At 33.0% G+C, this 13,760-nt stretch overlaps 1 protein-coding gene across 4 annotated transcripts in view; it reads right to left on the bottom strand.

Moving 5' to 3' along the window:
- Nucleotides 1-4,558: 4,558 nt before the first annotated feature.
- ARL6 (ARF like GTPase 6) overlaps nt 4,559-13,760 on the bottom strand; it is a 53,491-nt gene continuing 44,289 nt past the window's right edge. For all 4 annotated transcript variants that reach the window (XM_060010506.1, XM_060010508.1, XM_060010505.1 and 1 more), the window contains 2 exons: nt 12,366-12,421; nt 4,559-7,359 (listed from right to left, as the gene is read on the bottom strand). In XM_060010506.1, the coding sequence (XP_059866489.1) occupies nt 7,334-7,359; nt 12,366-12,421 (82 nt within the window). In that variant the 3' untranslated portion in view covers nt 4,559-7,333. The remainder of the gene's footprint in view (nt 7,360-12,365; nt 12,422-13,760) is intronic.

Below are 13,760 nucleotides of genomic sequence, written 5' to 3'. Positions count from 1 at the left end.
GATTGGGAGTTTGGTATTGACATGTACACACTGCTATATTTAAAACAGATAACCAACAAGGACCTACTGTATAGCACAGGAAACTCTGCTCAATATTCTGTAATAACCTGAATCGGAAAAGAATTTGAAAAAGAATAGATGTTTGTATAACTGGATCACTTTGCTGTACACCTGAAACTAACAAAACATTGTTAATCAACTCTACTCCAATATAAAATAAATATTAAAAACATTTAAAATATAAAAATGAAGAAAGAAAAGTCCTAGGGGAATACTTCTCAAACTTCAGCATGTATTCTACCATAGGTGACTCTGATGCAAATTTGAGAATATTGTTGGATATAGCCTGGGTTCCTCAGAAAGTATTGTTGAGGCAGAGAGATTCTGTATTATTAGGAAGTAAAGTCATGGGAAAGGAGAATGAAGCAGGTTAGGAGAGTGGCAATGTGAGGTGTTTCTGAGCTGGCTGCTGCTGAGTGTGACTAATTGTTAGAGTCACAGTAATCACCCCGGAAGCTATAGATGGTGAGTCTCTAGACTGTCCATGATTGATGGGAACAATAGAAAGAGGGGAGAATTTATTCACTAGTTCTTGTCTTCCACTTGTCAATGGTTCCCCTGCTGGGTTATGTGCGTTTTGGAATGGTAGGGGTAGGGGCATGGGAACAAAAATAGGGTGCTCTGCACCTACACATAGTTGGCTGGAGCCTAAAAGCAGTGGCAGCTGAAACAAGAGATGGTGAGTCTGAGAGAATCTGAAATGGCTCATAAAGTGTGTCTGAAATGATATATACCTTAAAAATTAAGAAATCCCTCAGATTACTGGCTTGGTTTGAGGCATGGAACTTACCAAGTATTGTGGCCAAAAAAACCATACGTCTTTTTTGGGCCAGGCTAGGTTGTGGCTGCTTAGGTATTGATTTCTTTGACACTTACTGAAAAATTAAGCTGTTCAGAAGTTTCCAGGTGACCTTAACTGATCCATATGAAAGTGCTATCATTCAGCTGCTTTGGGACTACAAAATGGCAATGTCATATGGTTCAATTAAATAGAATATGTTAAGACTTTCCATAGGGAACCCTAGGAACTGATATACTTGCTTAGAAAACACTTAAGACAGGAACCAGCAGAGAAAAGGATCTTAGGTGGTGAGTGGATATTCAAAACAAGAGTGACTAGGATGTGTAAAAAAGGAAGATGAAATGCATCAGCTTCCTCAATAAAGGATTATGGTAAAGACTCAAACATTCAAGACACAATTATTGCCCTTGCAAATCAAGGTTATGCACACATCTCTAAAATAAGTACTGAGTCAAATTCTAGAATAATTTTGAGGGAAACAATTTTTCTAAATAAAATATAGTCTGTGAAGTGATTTACATTACTTTGCAGAGCCACGTCAATCCCTAATGTGTTCACATTCTGGCTTCCAGGCTGTGACCTGGGTTTACTGGAATAAGCAAATGTGCTATCAATTTTAGAGAGCCATCTACTCAGTGATAGCTACAAGGACTTGGAAGTAATCTGAAATCATGATTTTTCTGTGAGTTAGCCCAGATCTGAGTTTCATCCAGGGCACCACTGAACCCTCCCACTCCATACTATTTTCTGTAAGAAGGAAGAGAAGGTAAGGATTTGGGTACCTCCTTTATAATTAGAGAGTTTACACTTAAGTTACACTATGAAATTTTTTTCTGATTGTAGTTGATTAAAGGATTGTCTTAATAAATGCATATACATCAATATTAACTTATGCCTTTTGAAGAACAATTTGAAATAAGGCTAAAGTAAAAAGGATGAAAAAAATAAAAACTAACCATGAGTTAAGTGAATAACCTCTAAGTTTCCTTAGAATAAGACATTTAGCATTACGGTTTTTCATTTTATTATGAAGTGACCTTAGGATGCAGATATTCCTCAGTCTCCTTCTGGAAGGTAGGATACATAAGACAGATATTTAAATAAATCTAATAAAAATAAGGATGTATTAAGTTAAATACAGAGTACTGTATAATCTTTAAATGTAAATAAAGTCTTCTTTGTGGCACTAGTAATTCTCTTATATTAAAAGGAAATACAATTGTAGGCTTCCTCGACAAAGTTGCTGCTCGAATCCTTTTCTACAGTAGGGCAAGCCCTATTCCTATTCCTAAAAAAGACTAAGACCTCCTGATATGGAGGCGAAGCCTCAGGATTGTCCTGATCTCTCTAAGAAAGAACTATAGTCTATTTCTTAAGTTTATACCCATTTCCCACATAGACAAGTCCTGTGATAAGTATTGATATATCTGCTTGTTACATCTGAAGGTCTAATTAGTAGAAAAATACTGCCTCTTGCCTTTATAGAGACCAACACACTTTTTAATCAGCAAACATAGCATTAATATTTAAAAAATAGTTCTGTGTTAGACATATTTCAAATTAGAAAAACAGATTTTAACATTAACAAGATACCATGTTGATACAGGGTCTTGGAAATCATTTTATTTTTTCTTAAGAAATTTTGTCCTGCTATGTATAAATGAAATAAAATTAGTCACAGTATGGGGGTTTTACAATGTAAAAAGGAATAAGTGATATTTTGTGAATCTATAAATTAAGCTCATGGAATTAGTGGACAGTACTTAATACACTAATAATCCAGCATCTAAAAAATGCAGTAAAAACTCTATCAAGTAGATAATAAAGTTTCCAGAAATGGCAAGAACTGACGTATCATTTAAGAGCATCACAAAAACAAACAAAATAAAAAACCCTACAACACAGAAAGAATAACGTATCTGTAAGATTTATCTATAAACCTTCCCAAGAAAGCCCTGGGGAAATAGTTAGTGATCACTAAAATGAGTGAAGTGAGAGCTTCCTATGACCTTAGGATGGTACATTCTGATAGACACACACATGCACACACTGAGCCTAAATAGAGCTTAATGTGAAATTGGCTTTAACTCCAACATTAATGATTACTCTCAATTAAAGGAAATGTAAACCTATCTCAGTAATATTTTACTGTAACATTATAACATTTCATTAAATAATTGGAAGAGTTTATAAAGTTTTCCGAAAGACAATGAGACACACAGACACACACACACACACACACACACTGATTTCTGGGCCTAGGCCTTTATGGATATATGCTATTCCAATAGTCAAATGGCAAAAATTTAGAACATTGAGGCAAAGCCATAAAATATTTGCAATTAAGAAAATATTTTTAGCTATAGTTGTTACTTGGGGTCACAACTTAAAATGCATATCCACAAATTGGATTATTAATGCGCCTACATTTTACCACGTTTCAAGACTGTCAACACTAGTTATCAGTTAACTCAAAATATTGGTAAAAGTCACTGAGAAATCTGGAAGACCACGCCAGACGCTTGGGGATAATCTGTGTGTGATTAAACTTTGAAATATTAACATGTCTGATGTTTCAGAATCAGCCCCATCTGTTGCCACCCATTTAAAGAAAAGGAAGGAAAAAGACATCAGAGGGCCAAGACATCAATATAACTGGGGGGGGGGGGGGAAGGATTTCAATGAGCATTACTTTTCAGCTATTCGCATCTGATTTTTCATCTTTAATATAATTATTTAAGAAAGAAGTAATTTCAAATTGTTCTATTCCATTTTAGAATGCTCTTTAGCTTTTCAAGAAACCTTGTAGAGGTTAAGAACACAAATTCTGGAGCCAGATAGTCTAGACTCAAAATCTGGGGTCTTTTGTTTATTTGCAATGGGACTGTAGGCAAGTTACTTAACCTCCTTTGCCTCACTTTCATCATCGATGATAGGGGTCGGCAAAGATTTTATGTAAAGCCCCAGACAGTAAATAATTTCATGCTCTGTGGGCCACATACTGTATCTGTTGCCTTTTTTTTTTTTTTTAAATAACGCTTTAAAAATGTAAAACCATTATTAGCTCAAGGGCCATACAAAGACAGATTAGTAGTTTGCTGACCCGTGACCTACATAATAGAGATAATAGCGCCTACCTCATAGAACTGTTATGATGATTTTTTTTGAATTTTATTTATTTTTTTATACAGCAGGTTCTTATTAGTTATCCATTTTATACATATTATGTTATTAAATGAAGTAATATACATATATAAAATGCTTAGAAAGTACCTGGCACATAGTAAAACCCACAAAAATGTTTATTATTTCTACTATATTTCTAACCAAATTTTATTTTCAAAGTACCTCCTATTCCTCTATGACTTCTAGCATTACTTGGTGACTTGAAATTTGGTGAAGAATTAAATTTTTCCTTTTTGGTTTATTCTAAATCACCAGAGAAAAGCTTAATACTATATGTTCATGAAGCTGCCAAGTGTGGCATTAAAATCGAATGATCAGAGGGAACAATCAGTAATGGTCCTGAGGCAGTTCCTTGTAAATCCCAGAAGGAACATCCTTAATGAGAAAGATTCACAATAAAAATGTAATAAATAAGTTACTTGAAACATTTAATTAAACACAATAACCATTTCTCAAAGTATTTCCTTCCAGTCACAGAAATGAACAAACCTATTATAACATCCATTTAAGTGAGCATTTAATATTGGTTTTATTTATTTTTTAACTAAGAAGCAAGAAGGAAAAATCAGAAAGCAAATCATTTTTAATGTATTTTAATGTACCAGAGCTACATGCAGGATGTATTTGCCTTAAGTTTTCTCTAGAGTAACTACATATATTTATGGAAATCACAATATGGTGGGAAAAAAATAAGTAATCAGAAGGCAATTCATAATTTTTAGCAGACGACCTATAAATGAAAAATATATACAACTCAGCTCTTTTGTGATTTATAAGGCACAGGCTGAATAGGGCCACATTATAAATATTTAAATGCAAAACATACAATAGGCTAACTTTTGAACATTTTATGAGGTGTCACATTGAAATGTGGAGTTTAATGAACTAAACTTTGTTAACACAGTGATGTCTAAACATAAAAAAACACTTGCTTGAGCTTTAATGCAATAAATTTTAATTGCATAATATGTTAAATACAAATGCAATAACCTCAGTGTATGCACACATGGCATGCTGTGACCACTGTAGCCCAACTTGCTTCTACATAATCTTTACATGAAAATGTAGAGTATGAATGGATGTTTATAGACTATAAACTAGATCTGGAGATCATGAAAACAAAGGAAGCATTTAGTACTCTCTTCTACATATTTGCATAGGTGTAAATGACTGTAGTTTGTGGAATACTAATTTAGAATCAACAAATCAACATAATTTCAAGAATCATTTTTATCATAGTCATTCTTGTCCAGAGTTTAAAGTTTGAAGTGTTAATAGACTTAAAACAAGCAAAAAGAAGAAAACAGTAGTCCCTTGTCCCTGACCTCCAGCACCCCAATCCTGGTCTCCCACCCCCGTGAGAGATTTTTCCCATCCTTTTAGCTATTCTTATGGCAGATATCTCTATATTTCTAAAATCAGTAATACTCTTAGCTCTTGAATCATCCATTTTAAACAGACTGTTTGGTTCTGAATCCCAGTACCACCATTTACTAGCTCTGTGACCATAAACAACCTTTTTTAGGCCTCAGTTTCCTTGTCTATAAAACAAACACTAGAATCTACTACATAAGGCTATTATGAGGATTATATGATGCAAAATCCCATACATGTAATAATATCTTGCTCAAAATATAGTGATAGCTTTTATCATTGTTATTGTTACCTTACGGTAGATGAGGATTTGAATTCTCTTAAAACACCCCTTTCTCCATCCTCCTAAAATAGTTATAGCATATTAGGGTTTTTTTGTTGAATTACAGTGTTTTCATGTTCATGTTTTTTTATATTTGAGGCACCTCTAGATTAATGAGACTTACTTTGTATCTTCATCAAAACAATTTATGAGAGGCTGGCAAGCTAGCTAAAATGCTGGATCACTGGAATATTCTGGATGACTTTCAATGTGCCAAATTCGAAAGCACTGGGATTTCTGGACTAAGAGAAACTGAATTATAGAACTTTTACTGAAGTTTTAAAAATATTTTATTCAAATCTCTGTGAAACATACCACTACTGTAGTTATCATAATACATCTTTATTACTCACTTACCTTTTGTCTTCTGTTTTCATCATTTTCACACCTAAGGATATTTATGATGTTACACATTATATATTACAGTTTTTCTTTATATGTAATATTTTCAGGATTTACACCATTGCTCTATCCACTGTTTCCCAGTGATTAATTAAAAATGAAAGCTTCTATTTAGAGTTTACAATTATAAGCAGTCTCTAAGTTGTGAGAAGTAACACAATTTGCATACAGTAGATGGCAGAGATATGTTTAAAATTCTAAAAAACATTTTTGTAGCAGTTTATGCCCAGGAAAAACACAGTTGGTGAGTCACAGTCTATTTTAACAAAGTACTGCAGTAAACTGGAGACATTTTAAAGGAAGAAAGAATAAGGCAGTTGTAATAATTATGAAGAATCACATTAATTCATTTTTATACCTCTTAATCTTAAAATGCAATATTTTCAGTCAGCCAATGAAATAAAATTAGATACTCTGTATGAAAAGATTCTCAAATTCTCCCTCATTAAATTTTAAGTTCTCTGAGGATAAGGAATATGTTTTGTTTACCTTTTATCACCATTGCCTAGGACAATGCCAAACTAGTATAGGTACAGAGATGTTTCATTTATTTATTCAGTGTTTTATTCACTGAATAAATAAATTCAGCTTAACTTGGACTCAGGTAATTTACAAATGTTTGACAGTAAAATACCAAACACCATATTAACACAGCATTATTCTTTTCAGCATATAAAGCACACTAGTTTGTATATTACATTTTATGTTTTATTGATGGTGACATATAGCAAAACTTCAATATATATTAATTACCCATGGTCCCTTATAAATATTTAAAAGTTCTTTTTCACAAGCATAATCTTACTACAAAGTTATATCATAAGCTAAGTTTTTAGAAGACAATTAAAAAAATAAAATGCATTAAAGATATCATAAATCAAGATGAGATACTGAGATAACTCTGACTTTACACATTCTAATTACAATCAAATGTAGACCTTTCAAGAAGTTGATAATTCTGGGGAGGGAGCCCTTCAGGAAACATTTAGTTTTTATATAATTAATGGCCAGATTAGCATACCTGAAGTCTTATGTTCTTAAAAACCTCATTCAGAGTCCATAAATATAAGCAGAAGATTATCAAGTATTCTTAGATGTAAAAACTTTCAAAAAATTTAAAGTATTCAGTTTGCCTTAATATATATTCCTTGAATTGAAAATTGTTGAGGTTTCCGAATACTATCTTTTCATGTCTTCACAGCCTGGATCTGATCTGATAATAAAAACCAAATAAAAAATTATCAGTCTCTACAGGGCAAAACCCATTCTCTAAAGTAATCCAAGACATATCCATAAGAACATGGTAGAAACCTATGTGTACGCTTTTTTCTTTTTAAAAGCACAATTCACACTATAGTTTGTATTTCTGTCATTGTACATGCACCTAATTAAAATCAACTAGTTCTACAAGGCTTGTATTAAAAAAAGCAGTTCCTTGCCTCATCCCCTCTTTCTCCTTTCACAGGCAACTACTTTCAACTCCCTTTTAGGTGATTACCTGTGTATCTCTAAATAATATGCTTTTATTATTACTTCTTGAAATATCAGTTCCTTCAATGTAATAAGGGGCTTCGGTTCTCACACACTTGTACACTGTTCTTCTGCCACGCTCATCATGTGACCAATACTCCCATTTTCCTAACACAGTGATGTAGTCATCAATAGGATGACTATATGAATGCTATTCACAGCTGAAATGAGTGATATACCCCAGTTACTTTTCCTTTCTTCTACTACATTTTGTTTTCCCTGCAGTTACTAATTGTTCTTCATCCCCAACCCTGCTTTAGCTTTTTTTTAAAATGTACTTAACATTAATTCAATCCCACTACTCTCACACTGTTTCAACCTTTACTATTATGAAGCATAATACACAGTCAATCAATTTCACTTTCTTAAAGAACTCTCCCTTAGTCTTGTGTAAAACTATTTAATCTGAACCAGTTGTTCTCCATGTTTGCCCAGTTATTTTCATATGAGATCTTTCATTATCACTCTAGGATCTCCACTATCATCCTAGGGATTCCTTCCCAACTCTCTTGTGCAGATTTTCCTATTTCCCTTATTTTTTTTTTTCTTGTTGGTTTATTCTTTTGTTTTTGATCAGTACACCTCAGTGGCTACCTTAGTAAATGGTATAGAAAGTGAACTCTTCAGACTTTACATGGCTGAAGATGTCTTAATTATACAGTTATAATACACTGATACTGCCAGGGAATATTATTTTCTCCTTAGATTCTTCCAGGCATTGCTTCCAAGTGTTGCTGGTGAGAAGTCTGTTGCTACTTTGTTTCCTTATCCTCTAGATGAAACCTCTTATTTTCTTCTCAGGAAACTTGTAGAATCTTCCTCTGTCTTACAGTGTCGATTTTAATAATGATGCACCTTGGTGTGGGAATATTTTCATCCACTGCATTGGGCTCTCAAGGGGCCTTGCAACTAAAAACTCATCATTTAGTTCTGGAAAATACTGTTTGATGATTTATTTGATGACTTTCTCCCCTCTTTTTTCTCTGTTCTCTCTTTTAGAACTTCTTATTAGGTTATTGAGCCTCCTAAAATGACTCCTTACTTTATCTTTTCTTTCCATTCTTTGTCTTTTTTGCACCTTCTGAGAGATTGTCTCTTTTTTATCTTCTTTTTATTGAGTTTTCCATTTCTACTATTCTATTATTATTTTCCAAGAACTCATTTTTTTTGTTATTTTTCAAGTAGTATTCTTGTCATATTCATGAAAGTAATACATTCTCTCTTATCTCTTTGAAGCTACTCTAATAGTTTTTTGAAATGTTCTCCCTAAATAGTCTTCTTCTAATCTGCTTTTTTTTGTTTATGTTCCATAATTCTAATGTTTTGATCTTCAAATACTTGGTGATCTTTTGCTATCTTCTCATATGTATGAGTGAACACTATAAAGCTGATTGGAATTTTGTTACATGTGTGAGGCTTGTCAAAAGTGATCTTCAGTCTAGTGTATCTAGCTAAGCCATTTCCTTGAGAATTTCTGATGTTAATACCTTCAGGTCTTTTCTCTTAGTCTGGTCTGACTCCTCAAAGTTGACTTGCTGTCTCCTACCCATTGCCAGTGTCTTCTAGGAGAAATAGGAGAAGGCAGAAGACGGTTATAACCTTCAGTATGAAACTTTCAGTTACTCCTCATTTTCAGGTCAGCATGCCAACATACAGTTGTGCTTGGTGTTCTCCAGTCCAGGGATACTATTTGACTCTCTGCAAAGAATGAAACTTCAATCTTCTTTTGGGGCAAGGATGTATAACTGTCTTCTCCTTTCTGTCTCACTTCATCCTTATTTCCAATTTCCATCAATTTCTGAGCCTTTGAGGGGATCTGCAATGTAAATTAGGATGCTTTCCAGCTTTCTCCAGTGCTAGCTTAGAATTCCGCTTTCTCAGGTCTGTTAAGTTATTCAACATTCATCAGATATTTGGCTTCCAAAATCTGGTTGCCATTTTTGTCGCTCCCATTTTTTTGGGTTAAATGGCTTTAAACAAAAGTCCCTTTACTGTCAGTGAGATCTGAAGAGGGGATGAAACTAAGTGTGTGTTCAATCCTCGGTCTTTCATTGGAATACTCATATGCATAGTTTATAAAATTCTTATATTAAAACCTGGAAGCATTATTAACTTTTCACATACAGATAAAGTGATACAATGAATAAGTTTCATTAGTCACATGAGAGGATTTCATTTTATAAATATCTCTCTTTACCTCTGTAATGGTTTCTGTATATTCTCTGGTGGTTTTAAAAAATATTTCATAGTCTACTCATGGGTTCTTGTCTTTGGCTGTAGTGCATAGGTAATTATTAAGAATCCTTCCAAAAGAGAATGGAATCATGGCACAAAATGTGTCATTTAATGTTTTACCCACAATTTTTCAACCGTAAACTTAAAATAATAAGATTAAATTCGTCCAAAATGAACCACAGGCCTTCTGGTTTATCATGCTAGGAAATTTCAGAATTTTGCAAGGAAAATGAAGAGATATAAGTTCAGAACATCCTTCACAGATTTACAGAAAAACTTTTGGCTAATAAGTTAACAGATATAGGCACAGACTAGTCTCCTATATTTATTGCTACCTATTTTGCAGTATAGGTTTTCCCCTCTTTTCAAATCCAGAGAGACAGTTAGGAGCATCAAAAATGTAAACTATTTACTGTTACATAGACATTATGAATAAAGGATCTTCTACTCAAAACCAAACTGATATACTTTTAAATCTACATACTAAGTTTCCTCCTCTATTAAATGGAGAAGTTAGGTAAAAGGGTAAATTTAACATTTTTTGAGTGCTTTCTTATGGTAGGCACTTTAACACATGCAGTATTTCATTTAATCTGTATGGCAATTTTTGAAATTTTATTTTTTAATTTTACAGATGAAGAAAATTATTTTTATAAGATAATTAGAGACATTAGTTAATAATTAATAAGTAGTGGAATAAATCTGCTAGACTTGAAAGCCCAAGTGCTTTTTACTATTATTCCACGCTGCCCACATAAAATGGGATACTACTACTTACTTTGCAGAAAATTGTTGTAAAGGTTACATAAAATAATATGGTAACAGAAGGGCACAAAAATTTTTCCTATAAAGTATCCTTCTTACAAAGACTTGGGAGGTAAGATGCAAAGATAATGGATCAGAAAAGTCAAAGACACAAAAATTAGGTAAGACCAGAGTTGGCAAGTGGCACTGTGATGTTGGATCGTTACTGACACCTAGTGGCCTCATTGTTACAGACAAAATACCACCCCCCCCCCCAAAAAAAGAGATCTACAATTTAAAATTCAGATGACCATCAACCTATTTTCAGTAAGTTACTATGCTTTGAATTACTATATTATGAGCAATTGTGGTGTTTCCATCCATGCTATATCTCCACTGTGAACAATAATAAGCACTTGTAAAATAAGAAGTAAAGGCTGAAAATATGCTTCTAGTGTCTTCTCTATAATGTTCCTCTGTAACCTATCTGTTTTATGTGGGAATCAGTCCCAGAGTGGTCACTTTGACCACTTCTTTGCACAGTCTAGGAAATGAAGTTGGTATGTTCACAGAAAAATCCCACTAGCTCTTCTGAGAACTACTAGAGGTTCTCAGTTAAGTTTCACTTAATTGTAAAATATAACTAGAAGGTTCTTTGCAGTTTAATGGTAAATGTCATGATGACAACACGAAAGAGAAAAAAATACAATGGTCTGTGCAGTTACCTAAAACACCACATTTTACTAATAACACATAGAAATATTTATCAGAAGTACATTTAGTACTTTGAACCAAAGAAATACTATGTCTCTTTATGTATGGACAAGCAGGCTACTCTTAGATCCACTATGACATACAGAAGAGAAAAAAACCCACAAATAACTGGAATTGAGAGGGTTGTGTAGAAGAAATTAAATTTATAGCCACAAGACTACGGCTAGAATTTATAATCTCTTGTTATTTCACCCTTGTTCAGGGCAGGGAGATTCTAATAGAAATCATCCTCAACTGTTTTGCTCAAAAATGGAAATTTTTTGGCCTGATCTTCAAGGGTCCTGTAATAAGAAGGACCTATAGAACTTGGTTTCATTCACATTCACATTTTGTTGCTCTCTGTGGGTCACTGTGCTTCAATCCATTCCTGTGTCTAGCAGACAATGTAACCTTAGGAAAAATGATATATCTTAATTTATGATAGCTATTGTGATGAATAACAAATAGAACTGTGATTACAAAACATTAATAGAATACCAGCATATATAATACTAAATATGAGTATTAAAAGTTGTAAAAACACGCCATGAATAAATGGAGCTACATATGGTGTATAGCATGATTCTTGAACGATACATGCCATGAAGATTTATTTTTAGTTATTGACAGTAAGGTCTAAAATTTGTCCCAAACTTCAAATGTGCTTCTATTACTAGATCTGACAGAAATTTGTTGCCATAAATTAAAATTATTTTCTAGAGATGTCATGCATGTTGATGTAAGCACTGTATTTAAATAAATCCTTTACAAAAATGTAATTGAAGTAAATGGAGCAAAGTATTGGATACTTACTGTATTGTTTTTTCTGATCGCAGAAATAAATGGAAACAAGAGGAAGAAAGGCAGTGATATAACAAAAATAAAATGTAAAGAAGGAAAGAAAACGTGAATGGAAGGGAAATAAAGGCTGAAGATGCACAGTATTTTGTGATGTACCTTGAAGCCAGTCTACACCTTCTTGCAATCCTTCTCCTTTTATGGCATCACTAGCACTGCAATAAAATCCGTAAAAAAAATCCATTTCATTACATCATAAAACTACAAGAATAAATACTTACAATTTTGCCATATAGCAAATTAATATATTCTACTAACATATCTGAGCAAAACTGGCTAAGCACTGAAACTGAATATATATAGGATATAAAAGTCTAAGTGTTCAGGAGCAAGACATGAGAAAATTATTCATAATTTATATGGACATTTGGAAAAGTGTATCACTAAAAAGTTACTATTCTAGGAATATTACTCAGACTGGCATTAATGAAACATACACTTTGAGTTATTGTCCCAGTAGCAGAAAAGCGTTATAGAATACACCACCCTACCAGCCCCAATGATTCAACAGCATTTATTTATTAGAAATGCTATACTTCGGTTGTAATTTAGCCATAGGATGGAGTGACTTTATTTGATATGAAGTTTGATATCTAAAAGGCATAAACCTGTAATTGTAACTTTGGTAAACTAGTAGAATAAAAAAATTCCAGGAGATTTCAACCATAGTTTTTTATTTATTGGCTTCAAAAACCTGGATAGGTTGTTTAACTCTTCTGCCTTCAGTTTCTGCCTCTGTAAACTGGGGGAATATCACCATTGGCCTCAGGTGATTATTGTAAGAATTAAATATTTGAGATATGGATATAAAACACTGAACACAGGGTCTTTTCATTGTCTTTCCATTCTTGAGAGTAAACCTAAATTCTTACTGTGACATTATTTTATAAATAATAAAAACTTATATAAACTAAAATAATAAAATGCAGAAGATTTTTAGGGTATCAAACAATCCTTTTCAAAGACACAGACTAATAGCTTCTCATAACATGTTACTGATATAGTTATTTCCTTTCAAAATATAATCGTATAATAACAATTAGTATACGTAATTAGATTTTCTGAATGATTAGGGTTCCTTTTAGTGTGCTGAAGCATGATTTTAAAATGTACTCAATTACCTTAAAGCTGTTAATTGGATTCTAATCAAAACAGAAATTACTTCCAAGGAATTACTTGTTAGACTAAGAATATGACTTATCATAAAATTATTTTAAAATAGGAAGACAGAAACAAACAGCATAAGATACACAATTATTCAAAGCAAACTATGGATTACCTATATTAATGGCAAAACATCAGTAGCTGAAATACTTATATCAAGTAAGATCAATGTATTGATTTTATCAAAAACTTCTAGTCCCAAACAAGAGTACAGTACCATGAAGAAATCCTTCCCCGTTGGTGGAGGTGTCACTACCCTACTAAAAACCCTGCATCTTTTCCTAATAATTCCCAAATGTTTAAATTCTACCTTTCCTTTCAAATAAATCG

This window comes from Delphinus delphis, chromosome 4 (genome assembly GCF_949987515.2).
Source record: "Delphinus delphis chromosome 4, mDelDel1.2, whole genome shotgun sequence".
Classification (NCBI taxonomy): domain Eukaryota; kingdom Metazoa; phylum Chordata; class Mammalia; order Artiodactyla; family Delphinidae; genus Delphinus; species Delphinus delphis.
The sequence above is the reverse complement of the archived record's forward strand: the minus strand, read 5'-3'. Positions and strand labels throughout refer to the sequence as shown.